Source organism: Trematosphaeria pertusa, assembly GCF_010094035.1.
Source record: "Trematosphaeria pertusa strain CBS 122368 unplaced genomic scaffold BU26scaffold_5, whole genome shotgun sequence".
Taxonomy (NCBI): Eukaryota; Fungi; Ascomycota; class Dothideomycetes; order Pleosporales; family Trematosphaeriaceae; genus Trematosphaeria; species Trematosphaeria pertusa.
This window is the reverse complement of record NW_022987216.1, coordinates 1,245,071-1,261,039: the sequence shown is the minus strand read 5'-3', so window position 1 is coordinate 1,261,039 and position 15,969 is coordinate 1,245,071. Positions and strand designations below refer to the sequence as shown.

Below are 15,969 nucleotides of genomic sequence, written 5' to 3'. Positions count from 1 at the left end.
CCTATCGCCGAGTGCACCATATATCCCATGATTCCGCAACTAATCGTTGCATCGTATGAAAACGGACCCCAACATAATCACTGGATCCGCAGGCCTTACGCCATAGTAATCCCGCTCCTCAACAGCTCCTCTCAGTCCTTGCAGTTCTTGTCGATGCGCTTGCTAAGCTCCTGAATCTCCCGCATGGACTCGCTCAGCTGCTGGCTCAAAATCTTGTTCTCCTCGCGGAGCTTCTCGTCGGCGCTAGCGTCGGCGCTCGATCGAATTCCGAGGAGCTTCCTCATCTGGTTCCTGACCTTGGTGGACTTCTTGTGCCACCTAGAGACCTCGCATGTGAGACGGGCGTTCTCCTTGCGGAGGTACGTGACTTTGTCCTGGGTTGACATGTTGTGGAGGCAGTACCGGAGGGCGAGCAAGTTTGGTACGTCTGGATGCAAACCGATCAGTTCTGCATCCATGTAATCTACTAAATGGAGTTACTCACATTGAGGTCTTTACGCCGCGGAATCAGTATCGGCTAGACGGAGGCTGGGCGTGCTGCAGAGCCATTAGACTTCCCAAAGTCTGCATAAAAGGCATGCGCTTACCGTTGATACGCTGTGCAGGTGCTGTGGAGGAGAACGTCCTTTGGTGATTGCTGGAGAGGTAAAGTCGGAACGAACAATGTGAGTGTATGGTGCGGCGGATGCAGTTCAAATACGTATTTACGGCAAAGCTGAACTTTCGGCTGCATTCGGCTTGCTACGGCGCTTTTACCTAGTGCCCGTGCGCCAGGGAAGTGAAATGGCTGCGGATTTAGAAATATAGCGTCTTTTTTGCTGGTACTGTATATGTAGTATGCTCGCATCTTCTTTATGACGAGGTCGAGCGAATCAATAACTGCACCCAGGGAAGTGAAAATGGGATATCACATGCATGTCGAAAAGCTAGAGCGCGACTCCAACTTTCTGCCCTCCATCACGCCTGTTCTCCACCAGAACAGACGACCGATACATTTGGGATAGAAGAGTCTGCGTTGTGCGAGCAACACCTACAATCAATGGCTCTAGACGGGAGCCACACCCCAAGCAAGGCCGTGTCATCATAGTAGATGTCCCACAGGCACTGGTTTATGCAAATGGAAAGAGCTTGGTAGTCGCTGTCATACTTGATGGAGACGGGGAGTTCGGAGGGGTCCGCCGGCATACCGGCTTTGATGTAGCCGGTGTGTAGGAGGAGGACCATGCATGTAAGAAGTGGGGACATGGATGAGAGCTTGTCGGGCGCTACACAATGGAAATGCAATAGGCTCTCATTCCTGGAGGCTCGCGAAGAAATATGCTGGTGATCGTTGAGTATGGCGTGAGCATAGGTCCAGCGAGGCTGAAGTGAGCGTGACTCTGGTGCTTCCTTTTGCTGCGTTTGTCCGCAAGGCTGAACTGCTCTGATCGAAATATTTGCGGACTCGTTTCCATTACAAGCGTTACGTTTGTAGTACAGACACGGCTGGCGGGACGCGCCCGCATTGTATTGTTTCCAGAGACCCATACCTCCAATGTGTGTGGAGATGGGGCTCCATGCCATGCCGGTCTGACATGCGTTGGAAAGGCTGTGGCGTACCCAGCTGATCTTTCGGTCGCTTCCGGCAAACCACCTCGCTTGCTCTTGAACTCAGCCTGAAGACCATGCCACAAGGAGGAGATATAAGGTGATTGCTATGCGCATAATGAAATCTCCCTTCTCGACGTTGTTCAGCTAGCCTGCTGATAACTGAGAAAGCCACTCGAGCCATAGGGCACTCGTAGCTCGCACCTCGACTGGCCGACGTCCAGACCCAGATTACTCTCCTCAAAAGGCAGCACAATAACAAAACTCTTCTTTACCGTAACCTCCTTAACGCCGTCCAAGAGCCGTGCTTCCATAGCCAGCCATCTGACCTTCTCATCCTCCGAGCACGCAAAGCTGATATACAGCTCATGCAACCCTTCCATGTACGAAAGGACCTTCCAGCAGTCTTTCCACGTTGTAGATACTTGGAGAATACGTCTATGGTCCATGCTTAAATAGTTTCTGCCCAGCTTATAGGCGGGGTAAATGCACCAGTGGATGCAGAGAGAACGTATTTGGCGGAGCCGGTGTGGGAAGACGAAATTGGGGAGGTAGAGCAAAGCCTTCGGAATGCTGAAGCGTAGCACGTCTACGTCGGATATCAGAAACGTGTTGCTGGCGTAGAGTGATTCGATAGCCTCGCAATATCTAGGTTTGTGTAAGTGGACGAGTCCGAGGTGGGCATGGCAAAAAGCTAAAAGATTTGAGTCTTCAACTTACACCTGTCTGCACGAACACAGTAACGCCACTGAAATACGAAGCTTGCTGTCTGCACTCCCTTCTCCTTTTTGGGTCGTTTCTTCCCCCAACTCTTTCAGGCACATGGATCTATCCGGCTCCAAGCATCTCTGGACCTGCAGATCTTGGTCTGGAATACTCAAAAGAATTACTTCTTCGCCTAAAGCAAAATCATATATTCGCCGCCTAATTTCGAGGGGAATCTCCGTGAAGAACCAGCCTTGCTGCTTAACGAACCTAATGTCGGCGTCGACCTTCGTGGCCGAGGGAGGCGTGATCGGCAGTTTCCTTGGGTGTGGCCATTGAGGGATATTCGATACGTGCCTGCCTCCATGAACTTTCAACGGGCGTCTTGAAGTGTTGCAGAAGCAAATGAGACCGCGAATGGACCGAAGCAGTTCGAGCAGATCGGGCATGCTGAGAAAACTGTCAAAACAACAATTGAGCGTGCCGGAGAAAGTGATAGCAATGTTGTAAGTGTTGTACTGGCTGAATGAAATGTTTAGTCTGAAGATGGAAGCGTTAGGCATCAAAGGGGAAATCGTCGTGGCGCAGCACCGGTGTAGGCTCCGTCACTCCAAAAAGAGATGCCTAGCGAGCTGAGGATCATCGCGCAAGGCAGCAACATCTCGTATAAGGTTGATTCGTCGACTAGGATGAAGGAGAGATAAAGAGGGTGGGAGAGGAATGAAAATGGTTGAAGACACCTGGGCGTAAATCCTGCTTACTCCACACACTCCGCGGGCGGGCGGGCTCTTGTAAAGCTTACCAATGGCAACTTGGCTCTCTCTCACCGCACACAGAAGGCACTCTACAAAAAGAGCGAGGCCCAATGCCATATAAGATGGCGAGCGTGACCACTTCATACGTCGAGGTAACACGGAACGCAACATTCCTATATCGATTCATTTCCTGCTCATCCCAGTCATCTTGAACTCGAAGTGCTTCATTAGACACCATGTCTCATCTTCAGTACTTCAACTACCCCGGCTTCGGCGAACGCTCCAAGAAAGAAGTCAACTACAGCCAGGCCGTCCAAATCGATAACCGCATTGAAATCTCCGGTCAAGGTGAATGCCTGTCTCCCTTCCCCAACCAGCGACTTCATATTAAGCTACTTAGGCGGATGGGACCGCATAACCGAAGAATTCCCCTCAGATATCGGAGCCGAAGTCGATCAAGCCTTCGGCAACGTGGAACACGCACTCCAGCAAGCTGGTGGCAAAGGCTGGGACCAAGTCTACAAGACGCGCATGTATGTTGTGCTAAGAGACGGAATGAGCTTTGATGAGATCGCGGGCCATGTGGTGCGGAACTTGAAGGAGTATTGCCCGAAGCATGGTCCGCTCTTAACGTTTGTGGGGGTTAGGGGGTTGTATAAAGAAATGCGGATTGAGATCGAAGCGGAGGCGCATCTGGGATAATATGCAGGCAACATATGTTGCTTCCTTAGACGATTAGCCCGGTACAGTGGGATGCCAGGGGCAGCATCCGCTGTAACAGGGCGTAACGGACAGGTATTGTACGCCCAAAATCCCAATAAGTCGAAAGACATCGAGAAATTTATTTTCACACCCATCCCAGGGTTTCCTCTATGGCGTCAGGACTAGAGGCGTCTTGATTGGCTAGCCTGTCTCACTCCAGGAGCTGTACCGCAACGCCTTAAGCTTCTAGGTTCCCCTTCACGAACCTCAAAGTATCTGTCTCCAGAACCTATATCGCTTTACGTTACTCTTCCCGACGATCACCTTGACGCAAATCTTCCGCTATGCCTGACAGACACAAAGGGGGTTACGGTGACCGTCGACGCGATGATCTGATCGTACCTTTGTCCTGTGGACTTTATTTGTGGCAAAATTCCATCTCGAACCCCTATTCGAATGCCTCTTCGTAAAGAAGAAACGAGACACAGCTCACAGCAACCCCACGGACGTACCGACCAAACGCCCATCCGCGGCGATTAGAGCGCTCTATGCGACAGAGAAACGGAACGCTTCACACATAAGCTTTCACTGCTGTATATATGTACGTATTACTTATTAAATCCTATGTATATACTCATATATGTACAAGGAGCGTTCAAGCCTTCTCGATCCCTCAAGGCATATTCGGATTCGGCGCGCCATCCAACTTAAAGTACCCGGGCTGCAGCTCCTGAAACACGCCCGTCGGATCGTACTTCTTCGCAATGCTCTTCAGCTTCGCCTGGTTCGTCGCGCCGTAGCTCGGCACCACAGCCTGGAACTGGCTGGCGTAGTTCATGTAGATGTAGTCCACGGCGAGGCCCCTGCTCTCGGCTTCAGCGACCGTGCGCTTTACGATGTTAGAGTTTGCCTTCAAGATGCGCGTGTCGTCCGCGGCGTTCGCCCACATCATGTTCAGGTTGAGAATGAGGAGGGGCCCGTCCGCGGTGGTGATGCCGAGGGGGTTGCCGCCCTTCTTGGCCATGTTTTCGAGCATGGGTGAGGTGATGACTTGCAGGGTGGCAGCGGGGATGAGAGACGCGGCGTCGGCGATGGCGGCGATCTCCTCGAAGAACACGTCCTTGACGAAGGTGGTGAAGTCTTTGTCCAGCTTGTAGGTTACGGCCCAGTACGTTTCGCGCAGGCCGTTGGGGTTGCTGGCATTGAATTGGACGGTGAGGTCTGCGAGGCTGCGTACTTTGGTGGTGTCCTGGATGGCGGGAATAGCCATGTACTCCGCCAGGATAGGAGCATCGGCGACAGGCTTCGCGTACTGAAGATCTGCGGAAGCGAACTTCGTGCCCTGGGCGTATGCAAAAGAGAGGATTTGCGCGGCATTGGGATCCTGAGCAGCATTAATACCGAGGTTGTGGAAGGCGTCGATGACGGCGGGGAATTCGGTCTCGAGGTGCAAGCGGCCACCGCCCCACATTTGGCCCTGCGAGATGGTCTGCAGGTTGAACTTGGTGACGATGCCGAAGTTGTTGCCGCCGCCACGGAGCGCCCAGTACAGGTCTGAGAAGGAGGTGGGCGAGGCGGTGATGACGAGGCCAGACGCGCTAACGACTTCGAAGCTAGCGACATTGTCGCAGGCCCAACCGTAGATGTTGGAAAAGAAGGAGATACCGCCTCCTAGGGTTAAACCACCCACACCGATAGCAGATACCTGTGTTCAGATGAGTGGAAGGACTTCATATGGCAGGAGAACACAGTGGACTTACCCGACCACCGATCACGGCAAGGTTCTGCGACTCAAGCTGGGTATACACATCATACCATAGGTTACCAGGCCGGATAGCAGCAACCTTCTTATCCGAAGACAGCGTCAGACCCTTCATCTTCTCCAGCGCAACCGTAATGCCTCCCTGAATGCTCGACGACCCCGCGAACGCCGCATGCCCGCCACTCCTCACCGCAAACGGACATTGCGTAAGTCTCGATATCAGCACGAGCGTCGAAACATCCAAAGCCTTGGAGGGCTTGAAGATGCAATATGGGTCCACGCTCGCCTGCTGCACCGACCAGTACGAGTCGGTGAAGGAGTCATACCCCGAGGCACCCTGGATGATGACATTACTGCTGCCGAAGAGGAACTTCAAAGAAGAACACTAAACGCGAGAACAGTCGTTAGCACTTAGAATAAGAAAGTATTGGAGAGGGCTTGAACTGGTGCGACAAACTTACGGCAATCGAGCACGCGCTTGGCGACGACCTTGTCACCAAGCCCTCCAATGCCGGGATGGCTGATACATTGACGCCGTTATCAAGCAGCGCCTCCGTAACGTTGAAGTCGGTCGGCTCGAAGGTACTTTGCGCCCACACGTGTGGCACTCCCACCCCGAGCAAAAAGAACGAGACAAACGAAGCGACGCGCAGCATTTTCCCGGCCGGCTAAAGCACCAACCCCAACGTAGAAGGAAATGGAAGGAACGAGAGGATGCAGGAGCAGCAGCAATCAAGGTTGGGCGTTGACGATGCTGCAAGACGCAATCGTGACGGAAGATCCCGGGCGTGTGAGAAGAATTGCAGGATGCAGGACCCAACAGCGCGGGACAAGGGACGCTTTTGACATGTGCAGATTACGCCCCTAACGATTGGGGGCGCACCAGGCACCGCGCCTTCCGGTGTCGCTTCGAAGCTGGCGATATTCCCCGAGTAAGTGTTGTCCTGTAGAGATCCGTTGACGAGGAATTGTCCACCCCTCGTGGCGAAACGTCGTTTGAGCCTCGCGACACAACTTCTTCAGTATCCCGCCGTTATGCTTTGGTTCTGCGCGGTGTGGCGCTCTTGTCGTCTTGTACCAGTCCACCTGCAGCGGCACCATGCGCCCATATGGAAGAAATGGCTTTCTCGCGCCCCTCTTCCGTACCACCTTACTTTAAGGTTGACAGGTCCGCGCCTTACCGTCCCAGCACGCGGGAACACAGCGAAAATACGAACCAATAGAAAAAGGAAGCGTGAGGCTAGGCAGGGCTAGGAAGAGAACCCCGGCGACGCGGCACAGAGCGCCCCTTGGCCTAGGCCCGAACCAGCAGCTGTGATTAGCTCCCTGGCCGTACCGTCCCGTCCAGCCGTTGGGAGCGCGGGATGGCACGTTCACGTGTGGGAGTTGAAAACCGTGATGGGGGAGATGATATGCGAAGCACACGAGGTGGCTTGTAGAAGAGAAAGTTTCGCAGACCGTCAGATGCGTCTTTTGATGAGGCTTTTGATGAGCAAGTTTGATGCAGGTACCATATCGTATACAAAACCTCCGTCCGCATTTTCTCACTCGCATTACCGAAGTGCGCCTCGAGAGCGCCCAACACCCATGTCCACATGTCTGCATTGCATTAACACGAAACTCCTTCAACCGTGCAAGAAATGGTTTTGGATCCCGAGGCGGATTGTCTTGTCAAGCGAGTGATCGCCCCAGGTACTCATTCCAACAATGTCGCTGGAACGGGAGCGGGATCAGTCCCAGCCAGCGATAGGATATAGACTGCCGGCCTAGTCGTGGAGTGTAGAAACAGCAGTGCTCAATCTGACGATCGTTGCCCGTTGGCTTGTTTTGTTTTTGCGACTACTTTCCTTGACAAACATGTCCTCGACTCAGAACTACGTTACGAAGCAGCAGCTGCTGTCCACCAGCTATGCGATGATCGCACTGACATCGCTGTTTGCGCTGGTGCGCATCGGCATCCAGACAACTCGGCCGAAGAAACTGGTCGCGGAGGACTACCTCATGTACCTCGCCTTCGCGTTCTACATCGCCATGGCCGTCATGTACATCGTAGTCACGCCAGCGATGTTCCGCATCTCGGGGGTGATGAGCGGGGCGAGCCCGCCGTACGCGACGCTGCTGGACGACTCGCTGTTCATCATCAAGATCTTCTTTGCCAACACGATGATGTTCTGGCTGGTGCTTTGGACGGTGAAGTTCAGCTTGCTGACGCTGTATCGACGGTTGATGCTGGGACTGAGTAGCGTGTACATGAAGCTGTGGTGGGCGGTGTTTGGGTTCTGCGTTTTGGTGAGTAGGAGATGGCGTGGGTTTTAGAGGATGAACTGATCTTGCGTACAGTCGTTGATCGGCTGCGTCGTTTCGAACTTTACGTCGTGCCATAGCTTTCATGCTTGGTTTTCGCCGGGGGAGTGTACGACGCCGAGAGATGTGCGGGCGCAAATCGCTAGTCTGTACTACGCCTACGCCGTTGATGTGGTTTCGGACTTCATGAGTACGCACATTTCGCCCCTTTCCGTACGCTCTCGCTCATCGCCACAGTCATGTTTCTCCCGATCCGGCTCGTTTCGAACCTTCAGATGCCACGCTCCCAGAAGATCAGCGTGATCATTCTCTTCTGCACTGGCCTTGTCTGCATCCTCTTCGCCACAATTCGAGTTGTCCAAATCGGTGTAAAGGCCGGAAATAACAGCACTCCCAGCAGCTCCTAGCTAGCTCTATGGGCGGTTGTCGAATGCTCAATTGGTTCAGTGCCTTCCACGCTGGATCTGAAGTCCTGTGTTGACCTATCATAGCTGTTATCATCGGTTGCTGTCCCGCATTCGCCGCCCTCTACCGCAAAGCCCGGAACACACAAAAAGGCTCCTACAACGCGCAAGGCTACGTGAAGCAATCGCCCAGTCGCTCTGGTGCACAGCGCTCAAACGATATCAAGCTAAAGAGCGTGGTCAGCACCGCGAGTCGAGCCAGAAAGGATACATACTGGGACGATACAAATAGCAGTCAGGAGGAGCTTGCGAAGAACGGGACCATGGTAACGAAGACGTTCAAGCAGGAGGATGAAAGGTCGAATGAGTCGCGCATATGATTATAAGACGATAACGATAGCAGAAGGACTATGACGAAGAAGGAACCATGACAGAATAGATGATAGAGAAATGGGGGATTACACTCCTGCTTTAGCGTCTACGGTCCCCGTGGTATGCATACCGCGCTCATGTTAGCGCCCTGGAATACTAGTTGAAGGCGCAGTCAGGGTTCATAGCGACATCGCAGCCTCTGGCGATACTCCACGTCAAGCAATCGCGCTCGAAGCGACCACCTTGCTTCTTGAATGACTCACCGTCCTGATCGTGGTCACCTTTACATCCATTAGCATATGTCCCCAAGTGTGCCTTCGTAACTCACAATTATTGACAATACTGTTCGCGAAGATGTCCTTGCATAGCGGCGACTTATCGGTCCCACCGATATCGAGAACGGGGCAGCCATCGTTCTTCGAAGATCGAATAACGAAGTGAACGTTAGTCGATGTTCCTCCCGCGCTTGGGTCGGGAACGTTGATGGTGAAGGAATATTGATCGGTTGCTCCTGGTCCAACCTTCCACGGTGATGCCATGCTATCCCATTTCTCGCATTCCTGTTCTATGGCATTGCTTACTGTGTCCGAGGACATGTACCAAGTCGCCCTTTCAGATGTGTGGTCGGGAAAGCAGTAGAGTATGCCAAGGTTGACGGACTGAGCGGGAGGGTTTTTATTCGTAGGTGTGGGTGCAGGAACCGTGCTTGCACTCATGGATGCCCTGACAGTTTCGGCCTCCCTCACAAGGTAATCGCATCCTTCCTCCGTAATTGTGGTCGTGGGATCCGTCGTAGGTATTTGATAATTGTAACCCTTTTCATTGTTGCATGTGCAACTAGTGTAAACCTCATTGTTTGTTGTGGCTCTGAAATTGACATTAGTAGGACCCTCTAATAATGATAAAATGGCTTACGTATGCGATCGACAAGAAGTGACCGATTCGTAGGGTAGCGTCGTCTTTAGATGTGTTATGGCTATCTGGGACGCGGGGAGGGTCGTGTATGCGCAGGGAGCGGATGTGGATGGTATTGTGGGGTAATAGGCTCCGAGGGTGTACGGAACACGGTAGAGTTCTGAGCAAACGCAATACTCTGGTGGCTCGGTACTGTTGCTTCCGTCGAAGAGTTTGAAACCGCCGTTCACAATGCATTCTACACCCTCGTCCGCCGCTGACATGACCTCACCTAGGATCTCTTGCTGAAGCTCGAACCAAGCAGGGTCGACAATTTGGGCGGTGCCGTCAATGACAAGAGTATCTAAGCAGTCGCAGCCTTCCCATTTTCCCTATAGATCGTTAGCCGAAACCCTTCTTTCCATCGCATCTCAGCCAACACGAAATCAGCTTCGCGTATGACGCGTTGGCGAGATGTTAGTAGGATCTATTTCCATGAAAGAGGGTGAAATCCCCTCCATTGATCAAAGAATTTGCACTTTGAGTCCAATAGAAATTGAGTCTCACCAGAGAGCATTGCCCGGATTCGGTTAAACCCTGGCAGCTTTCGTCTAGGCATATTGGCTTTCACACATGTCAGCCATTGAATCCCCTCAAACATCGCCCCTCCTTACCGCATTGACCCCAGTGGGCGCTCCAGGAGCGCATCCTGTAGGCGTCGCACTAGGCTTTATAGTTTGTGCGATATCGCTCGGTTGGGACGGAAGGCGGTACAGATATAAAATGAGGCCGGTCCATGTATATGTCTGAAGAATGACTGAGAGAATCCATATCGATCGTAGTCGAAGTTGGTTCTTGGCGATCTGACCGGCAGCAACCAAGACATCGAATAAACCTCCGATTAACTCAACGACACTGGCAGGAACTTCAGCAGCCGCGGCTGTCTCCTCGAGTCCAGCTCCTTCCAGAGCGGGGGCGAGCTGGCCTCCAGGTTGAGCAGCCTTGATAGCTTGGGAAGTGACGCACTGAAGAACGGCAAGAGCTGTGAGGGGAGTTTTAGCTTCGCAAAAAGGAAGACGGCATGGCAAACGCGCAGATGGGAACGGATGACACATACGGGCAGCTGCGACATTCGCACGCTTCATTTTCGCCCCAAGCTTGCATTCAGCAGCTACATCGACAGCAAAATTCTCGAGCTCGATCTTCAAGGCTGGAGATATAACTATCGTTACGTCCCCGGGGTTGACGCCATCGGCGGTAGCAGTAGCCTTGGATGCCGAGATTTGAACGGGGGAGATCATGGTCTTGACCTCATTATCGATTGTAGTAGTCACTGGGACTTCAGTGAAGTAATTAGGGTTAGGCCACTTCCACTGAGGACGAGTAAGTATCGGTATTCATGCGGCAAGAAAGCGTGTACATACCTGCGTCTGACCATCTTGAACAACGAGAACATCAGAGTGAGGGCCGATAGGGGGAATGCTGCAATTATCAGAATTGAAAATGATGAAAAGCCCGCTAAGAGAGACTCACTATTGAGAATACGGCCCAAAGTCCGTCACTGGATTTATACCAATTTGGCCCGAAGCCGTCGGCTCAATCGCCTTTTGTTGAAAGGAATTCTCGACAGCCACGGAGTATGAAGTGGAGACAAAAAGTCCAAAGGGGAATATCTTGAGCCAAAATGCGGAAGACATGATTGCGGCTGGAGAAACACAATCGTAAATCTGGTGCACTCGTGCTCGAGATCGATAAGGAAAACCCGGATTTATCAACGTACGGTCCTGGAAAGAAGAAAGGACACCTTTCATGAGTTGGCATAGGGATAAGGGATCGGAAAGGGAATACCTATGTTGGGGTCAGAAGGGCAGCCCGTGCCTCGTCGCATAATTGCTGGATGCCCGAAGGAAGGAGCTCAGGAATGGTGCGACACATAGAATGCGAGACAGTAGCGTATTGGTATTAGAGATTGCCGGTTCTGTCGGCTCAGAGGGCTGAGGCGTAGGGCGGCGCTCCCAGGAGGGAAGAGCGGGGTGCACGCGGCGCGAAAGCCCGCATCCCGCGACGCCTCGGCCATTGCGAAGACATTTGTACCGGAATTCTAGCACAATATTGGCAAGAGGAGTACCTTTACTGTGGCGATGGTCGTGAGAGCGGAGTCGATGATAGAGACGACGAAGCACGTACGAAGAGTCCACCAGTAGGCGACGAGACTAGTGCAATGCACTAACTTGAGCCGGCCTAGCGTGCAGTCACCACCAGACCTCCACTGGCACGGTAAGCTGTCATTTCCAACTCTCACAAATCAACTTCTTTCGGTCAAGATTGGCGCATTGACCTTTCGGCTGAGGATCCTCGCATACAGGATTCGCAACTGATACTTGCGCTCCAGACGCTCCTCCTGTCCTGCGTATTCTTGCCCAAATCCTGCAACGATGCAGCAGCCATAGATAGCTCAACACGTTACTCTCATGTACAAATCATCGCTGATCAGGTGCTGTTGAGTAATGAACTCTGTGCGTCTAGCCGTCCATGTACGCCGCCTGTGCCTCTAGCACGAGAACAACGCTAAGGGATCTCGATCCTGTAACAGCCATCGAGCAAGCCACATGATGGAACGTGGAATGAGAAGGATAAGAAGGAGTACTTTAGAGAGCCAATCCACCGACACAGATTCAGAGACGTGTCTTTGTAGTGCGGATGACTGTTAGCTTTGCAATGGCCGTTTCGGAACCCGATCCACCTAGTATGTCTGTATCACCCTAAGATGCTCTGGTCCCTCATCCCCTTCACTCGTTGATATAGTCATAATATGGAAAGGACAGTTGTGGAGGACTTGAAGATGACAGATGGCCGATTTTGCCAAAAGTCTCTGCAGGCGGATCAATTGCTGGGACGTAGACAAAGTATATTAGAAGTCATCCTCTTGATAATTGTGATTATTTTGCTGCGTTTTTGATTTAAAACCGTCCATTCATACGTCTCTTCAAAGCAGTCCCTCCAACATGTCCCCATCTGCTGCTTTCGGTCTTCTTCTCTTGCATTCCGTACTTTGGAGCATCGCCTCCGCGTATACTATCGATGCGAGCTGTAACGGTCAGTCTACTTCAGATCCCTTCTATAGTTGCACCCGCTCATGTTTCCTCGAAGCAAACCTAGATTTCGTCAAGAACATGGTCGCAGCAGGTTTCGGGCTCGTCCAGTCCGCGTACGACGCTGTCGCCGTCCAAGACATCAACAACGTCGACGACGAGGTCAAAGACCTGATGAAGTGGCTCTTCACCCCGTCTGAGAACTATGAACTTGCTCAGGCTGAACTTGCTAGTGAGTAGTATATTACTTGAGACAGCGCTTTTCTGATCAGTACAAAAAGGGGTCTACAATAGGATCAACGATTGGGCACAGGAGGGAGATAGCGCGTTTCCGAACGTTGTAAGTTGCGGAAGTGACTGCTTTAGACCACGCAGCTAACTTGCAATTAAGGAGTTCTACTGCGACACGAACCGATTCGAAAAGCGCACAATCACTGAGCAGGGGCAACCAGCCGAGGTCGTCTGGGTAGACAAGGTTATGTCCCCACCAGGCTCTGGCCAAGCGAAACGTCACATGGCCATTGTGAGAGGCGTCAACGGGGGCTCCTATAATCCGGAGGAAGAATGCAAGAAGTTTGGTGTTAGTCGACATATGTCGGACTGGGGCAAGCAGGCCACGCTGGCCATAACGATGAACATGCCTAGCACCACTCAGATCCAAATCTGCCCATGGTTCCTAGACTATGTCAACGAGAAAGCATTCAAGGACTCTCATTCTTGGAAGACGTGGGGAGTGGGGAAGGTGGCAAGGCTCGTAAAGTTGAAAGAGAGGATCCTCGAACGCGATTTTACAATGGCGGATACCATATTTCTTTTCGATAAGCTGATAGCGCATGAGGTAAACGCTGACCAGGACCTCGTCAGCAAAAGGCCTTACTGACGGGATTTGCAGCTTGCTCACGCCCACAATGACAGAATCATAGACGTTGGAGATTGGGAAGGTTACGGTAAGCTCCCATTCTTACTTCAGCTTGGTGACGTCGAAAATCTGACAATAGCGCAGGTTGGAGAAACTGTTTGAGAATTGCCCAAGTCGAAGCAAATGAAGTCAGATCAGAAGACAGATCGGCCTGGGTGCTAGGCCCATATTCGAACGCTGACTCGTTTGCCCTATTCGCCTCCGGTGAGAAACGTTTATCATTGATTGGAATATGTACACTAACGGCTCCAGCAATCAATGCAAGGGGTCAAGGCTTCCGGTTCTACGAAGATGGCACGGTCGATAAGCCCGATGTGGCCGGCCCTAGTAAATGAGTTCACTGCGTTGGGTTTCACTGTGTCGCGGGCGGACCTTCAAGCTTGTGAATGTGCTACGTGCCGTCATGGTTCTGCTATTTTGAGACCTGTATTCTAGTAATGAAGGGACCAGTTGGCGTTGTGGCTTGATATAACGTGCTGATTCTGATACTGTGAGAAGAGAAACGAAACTGATGAACGTGAATATGAGCTCACCGATGCGGGTGCCGTTGCGCCTCAATCAGGCACACGAAATATACACTTAGTTGTGCCGACATCCAAGTCTGTGGAGCATCTCCGATCGGGTAGGACAATAACGAAGGACTCAGGAGCCTGGACAGCCTTGACAGGTTCGAACATTTGCGCCTCTCTTTCTGTCCATATGTTTAGGACATAGACCGAGGGAGAGTACTTGAAGTAGTCGAGCCCAATATGAATGAACAGGTTACGAAGACCGGTCATCTGACTTAAAGCGTGCCAAGAGTCATACCACTGTTGCGAACCAGCGTCGCCATTCTCCGAGAGGTTAAAGTGTGGAGTTGCATCCCAGGAGATAGATAAGTCTCGTATCGACCGTAGCCGTTGAGGAAGAAGGATCTTCGGGAGATATGGCAACGGAAAGTACTTCTGGCCGTATGAAGTTACGGCAAAGTTGTTGGCAGAGTAGAGAAGCTTAATAGCTTCGGAGTATCTGAGAGCCATCAGCTAACGTGATCCTTCATGGTATCTATATCTTCCATACATCAGGCGGCAGGTTCTGAGAACGGCGGTCGAAAGGTTCAGATCGTGCAACGCTCTCGGATCGAATACGTCGTGACGGCACCGTGAGAGCCCACAGCGATAGCCACAGAGCTTGAGCCGCTTATAGCCACAGATAAGTATATGGATTTGGAGGCCTCCCAGAGCGTGTCGATAGATCTCCTCGCGTAGCTCCAACGGCAGCTTAGCGACCAAGGACGACTGCGATTGATCCGAAGTGATTATCTGTGAGGAGTCCGGTTGCCCTAAAGGTAGAGTGAGCGACCTCTGCCTTAAAGGTAGTATCTGCACTTCCTCATCCGGACCTTTGGTGTTGCGATCCGACTTGGGCCAGCACAGGACAAGTGTGCATGGCAAACAGCAGGTCCATGCGACGGCGGACAACGCACAATAGGCGATCCAACAACCGATGGGCACAGGGGCATGGCGGGTCATTGTAGCTGGCGTCGTAGAAGGCGCGATTCAAAGAGGAAAGGGTAGGAAAAGGTAAAAGAGGGGTTCAAACATCTCTGAGATGAAGGCTATGTGGCACAGCTGCCCCAACAAGCGAGCCAATCACAAACCACCTCAGCCAACGCCGCAAAACAGCCCTCAAGCATCGTCCGGCAGTCTGAACACGCACTTCGACTCTCCGAAGTCCATCTGGGTGGAACAAACCCTAAACGGCAACACTACGACGAACTTCTCCGGCCTGGTCACCGTCTTCACGGGCTCCAGGATTTCCGCCTCGTCCTCGAACCAATACGGACGGGAGAGCCTAGACCTCGAACCCTGAATCTGTGTGTGTAACTCGCGCAGTCCAGTAATCTGCTGCAAGACGGGCCACATATGCAGCCAGAAGTGGTGGAAAATGACTACACTGAACCAGGAGCTCGGCATGCGCCAGACTATGTGCAAGTTGCGCACTTGCTGCAAGCGCTTGGGGAGGAAGGGGCGCGTGAGACAACGGTCGGAGAATCCGTCTTCGTAGCATATACATGCTGTGATGTGGAGGCTGTTGTTGCTGTAGAGGGTTTCGATGGCTTCGGAGTATCTGGGAGATGATTAACACCACATGAAATCATTATTGGAATCCTCCCGCTTACATTTGACGACAAGTCCTCAGTAACGGGAGGAACAGCTCTAGATCCGACGCGGAGCCGGGGGTGTGCTGATCGTGAGAGCAGACCAACTTCTTTTCGTCCAAGCCTAAGGAAACGACCCCCTAGCGCGCGTTCGTAGACGAGTCGACGCAGTTCCAGTGGCAATTTCGTAAGGAATGGTGACTGCGTTTGGGGTAAGACACAAGGGTCGATGTCTGTGCCATTGAATGGAGGCGTTAGAGGCCTTCGTGGCTGAGGCGTATGTGCAAAAGAGGCATCGGGTCCAGAGGAAGGGGGAATGGCGTGGCTTTGTTG

At 52.3% G+C, this 15,969-nt stretch overlaps 9 protein-coding genes across 9 annotated transcripts; 3 read left to right on the top strand and 6 right to left on the bottom strand.

Annotated features, from left to right (window-relative positions):
* Positions 1 to 62: 62 nt before the first annotated feature.
* On the bottom strand, positions 63 to 643 carry BU26DRAFT_517719 (uncharacterized protein). Its single transcript, XM_033828640.1, has 3 exons — positions 588 to 643; positions 485 to 537; positions 63 to 427 (listed from the first exon to the last, which is right to left on the bottom strand). Exon 3 carries the CDS (start codon positions 384 to 386, stop codon positions 132 to 134), a length of 255 nt encoding a protein of 84 aa, XP_033685967.1. The 5' UTR covers positions 387 to 427; positions 485 to 537; positions 588 to 643; the 3' UTR covers positions 63 to 131.
* A 1,087-nt stretch (positions 644 to 1,730) lies between these two features.
* Positions 1,731 to 2,771, bottom strand: BU26DRAFT_603467 (uncharacterized protein; the record flags this gene model as incomplete). Its single annotated transcript, XM_033835428.1, has 2 exons — positions 2,308 to 2,771; positions 1,731 to 2,235 (listed from the first exon to the last, which is right to left on the bottom strand). Exons 1-2 carry the CDS (start codon positions 2,739 to 2,741, stop codon positions 1,731 to 1,733), a joined length of 939 nt encoding a protein of 312 aa, XP_033685966.1. The 5' UTR covers positions 2,742 to 2,771.
* Positions 2,772 to 3,209: 438 nt separating this feature from the next.
* Positions 3,210 to 3,749, top strand: BU26DRAFT_549586 (YjgF-like protein; the record flags this gene model as incomplete). Its single annotated transcript, XM_033832007.1, has 2 exons — positions 3,210 to 3,395; positions 3,448 to 3,749. The coding sequence occupies exons 1-2, from the start codon at positions 3,284 to 3,286 to the stop codon at positions 3,747 to 3,749; spliced, it is 414 nt and encodes a 137-aa protein (XP_033685965.1). The 5' UTR covers positions 3,210 to 3,283.
* A 621-nt stretch (positions 3,750 to 4,370) lies between these two features.
* On the bottom strand, positions 4,371 to 6,482 carry BU26DRAFT_539525 (FAD-binding domain-containing protein). Its single transcript, XM_033831514.1, has 3 exons — positions 5,973 to 6,482; positions 5,510 to 5,896; positions 4,371 to 5,454 (listed from the first exon to the last, which is right to left on the bottom strand). The coding sequence occupies exons 1-3, from the start codon at positions 6,165 to 6,167 to the stop codon at positions 4,423 to 4,425; spliced, it is 1,614 nt and encodes a 537-aa protein (XP_033685964.1). The 5' UTR covers positions 6,168 to 6,482; the 3' UTR covers positions 4,371 to 4,422.
* An 886-nt stretch (positions 6,483 to 7,368) lies between these two features.
* On the top strand, positions 7,369 to 8,683 carry BU26DRAFT_603464 (uncharacterized protein; the record flags this gene model as incomplete). Its single annotated transcript, XM_033835427.1, has 4 exons — positions 7,369 to 7,800; positions 7,852 to 8,005; positions 8,053 to 8,181; positions 8,307 to 8,683. 4 exons carry the CDS (start codon positions 7,369 to 7,371, stop codon positions 8,597 to 8,599), a joined length of 1,008 nt encoding a protein of 335 aa, XP_033685963.1. The 3' UTR covers positions 8,600 to 8,683.
* A 64-nt stretch (positions 8,684 to 8,747) lies between these two features.
* BU26DRAFT_603463 (uncharacterized protein) lies at positions 8,748 to 11,420 on the bottom strand (the record flags this gene model as incomplete). The annotated part of the gene is made up of 8 exons (XM_033835426.1): positions 11,019 to 11,420; positions 10,910 to 10,967; positions 10,603 to 10,858; positions 10,160 to 10,527; positions 10,053 to 10,109; positions 9,507 to 9,877; positions 8,920 to 9,458; positions 8,748 to 8,872 (listed from the first exon to the last, which is right to left on the bottom strand). The coding sequence occupies exons 1-8, from the start codon at positions 11,294 to 11,296 to the stop codon at positions 8,748 to 8,750; spliced, it is 2,052 nt and encodes a 683-aa protein (XP_033685962.1). The 5' UTR covers positions 11,297 to 11,420.
* A 1,070-nt stretch (positions 11,421 to 12,490) lies between these two features.
* On the top strand, positions 12,491 to 13,831 carry BU26DRAFT_562920 (uncharacterized protein; the record flags this gene model as incomplete). Its single annotated transcript, XM_033833092.1, has 7 exons — positions 12,491 to 12,581; positions 12,636 to 12,809; positions 12,859 to 12,917; positions 12,969 to 13,415; positions 13,470 to 13,524; positions 13,581 to 13,700; positions 13,749 to 13,831. 7 exons carry the CDS (start codon positions 12,491 to 12,493, stop codon positions 13,829 to 13,831), a joined length of 1,029 nt encoding a protein of 342 aa, XP_033685961.1.
* Positions 13,832 to 13,965: 134 nt separating this feature from the next.
* On the bottom strand, positions 13,966 to 15,054 carry BU26DRAFT_273899 (uncharacterized protein). The gene is made up of 3 exons (XM_033821410.1): positions 14,556 to 15,054; positions 14,030 to 14,504; positions 13,966 to 13,978 (listed from the first exon to the last, which is right to left on the bottom strand). Exons 1-2 carry the CDS (start codon positions 15,005 to 15,007, stop codon positions 14,051 to 14,053), a joined length of 906 nt encoding a protein of 301 aa, XP_033685960.1. The 5' UTR covers positions 15,008 to 15,054; the 3' UTR covers positions 13,966 to 13,978; positions 14,030 to 14,050.
* Positions 15,055 to 15,163: 109 nt separating this feature from the next.
* On the bottom strand, positions 15,164 to 15,878 carry BU26DRAFT_562918 (uncharacterized protein; the record flags this gene model as incomplete). Its single annotated transcript, XM_033833091.1, has 3 exons — positions 15,164 to 15,605; positions 15,658 to 15,776; positions 15,858 to 15,878. 3 exons carry the CDS (start codon positions 15,876 to 15,878, stop codon positions 15,164 to 15,166), a joined length of 582 nt encoding a protein of 193 aa, XP_033685959.1.
* Between the last annotated feature and the right edge of the window lie 91 nt (positions 15,879 to 15,969).

Excerpts from the sequence above, each read along its gene's own strand:
- BU26DRAFT_517719 (XM_033828640.1), bottom strand. The coding sequence starts at position 386 with ATGTCAACCCAGGACAAAGTCACGTACCTCCGCAAGGAGAACGCCCGT.
- BU26DRAFT_273899 (XM_033821410.1), bottom strand. The coding sequence starts at position 15,007 with ATGACCCGCCATGCCCCTGTGCCCATCGGTTGTTGGATCGCCTATTGT. Across the intron at positions 14,505-14,555 it reads CTCAGAACCTGCCGCCTGAT|ATACTCCGAAGCTATTAAGC; the intron begins GTATGGAAGATA and ends GATGGCTCTCAG.
- BU26DRAFT_539525 (XM_033831514.1), bottom strand. The coding sequence starts at position 6,167 with ATGCTGCGCGTCGCTTCGTTTGTCTCGTTCTTTTTGCTCGGGGTGGGA. Across the intron at positions 5,897-5,972 it reads CAAGCGCGTGCTCGATTGCC|TGTTCTTCTTTGAAGTTCCT; the intron begins GTAAGTTTGTCG and ends TCTCGCGTTTAG. Across the intron at positions 5,455-5,509 it reads TTGCCGTGATCGGTGGTCGG|GTATCTGCTATCGGTGTGGG; the intron begins GTAAGTCCACTG and ends ATCTGAACACAG.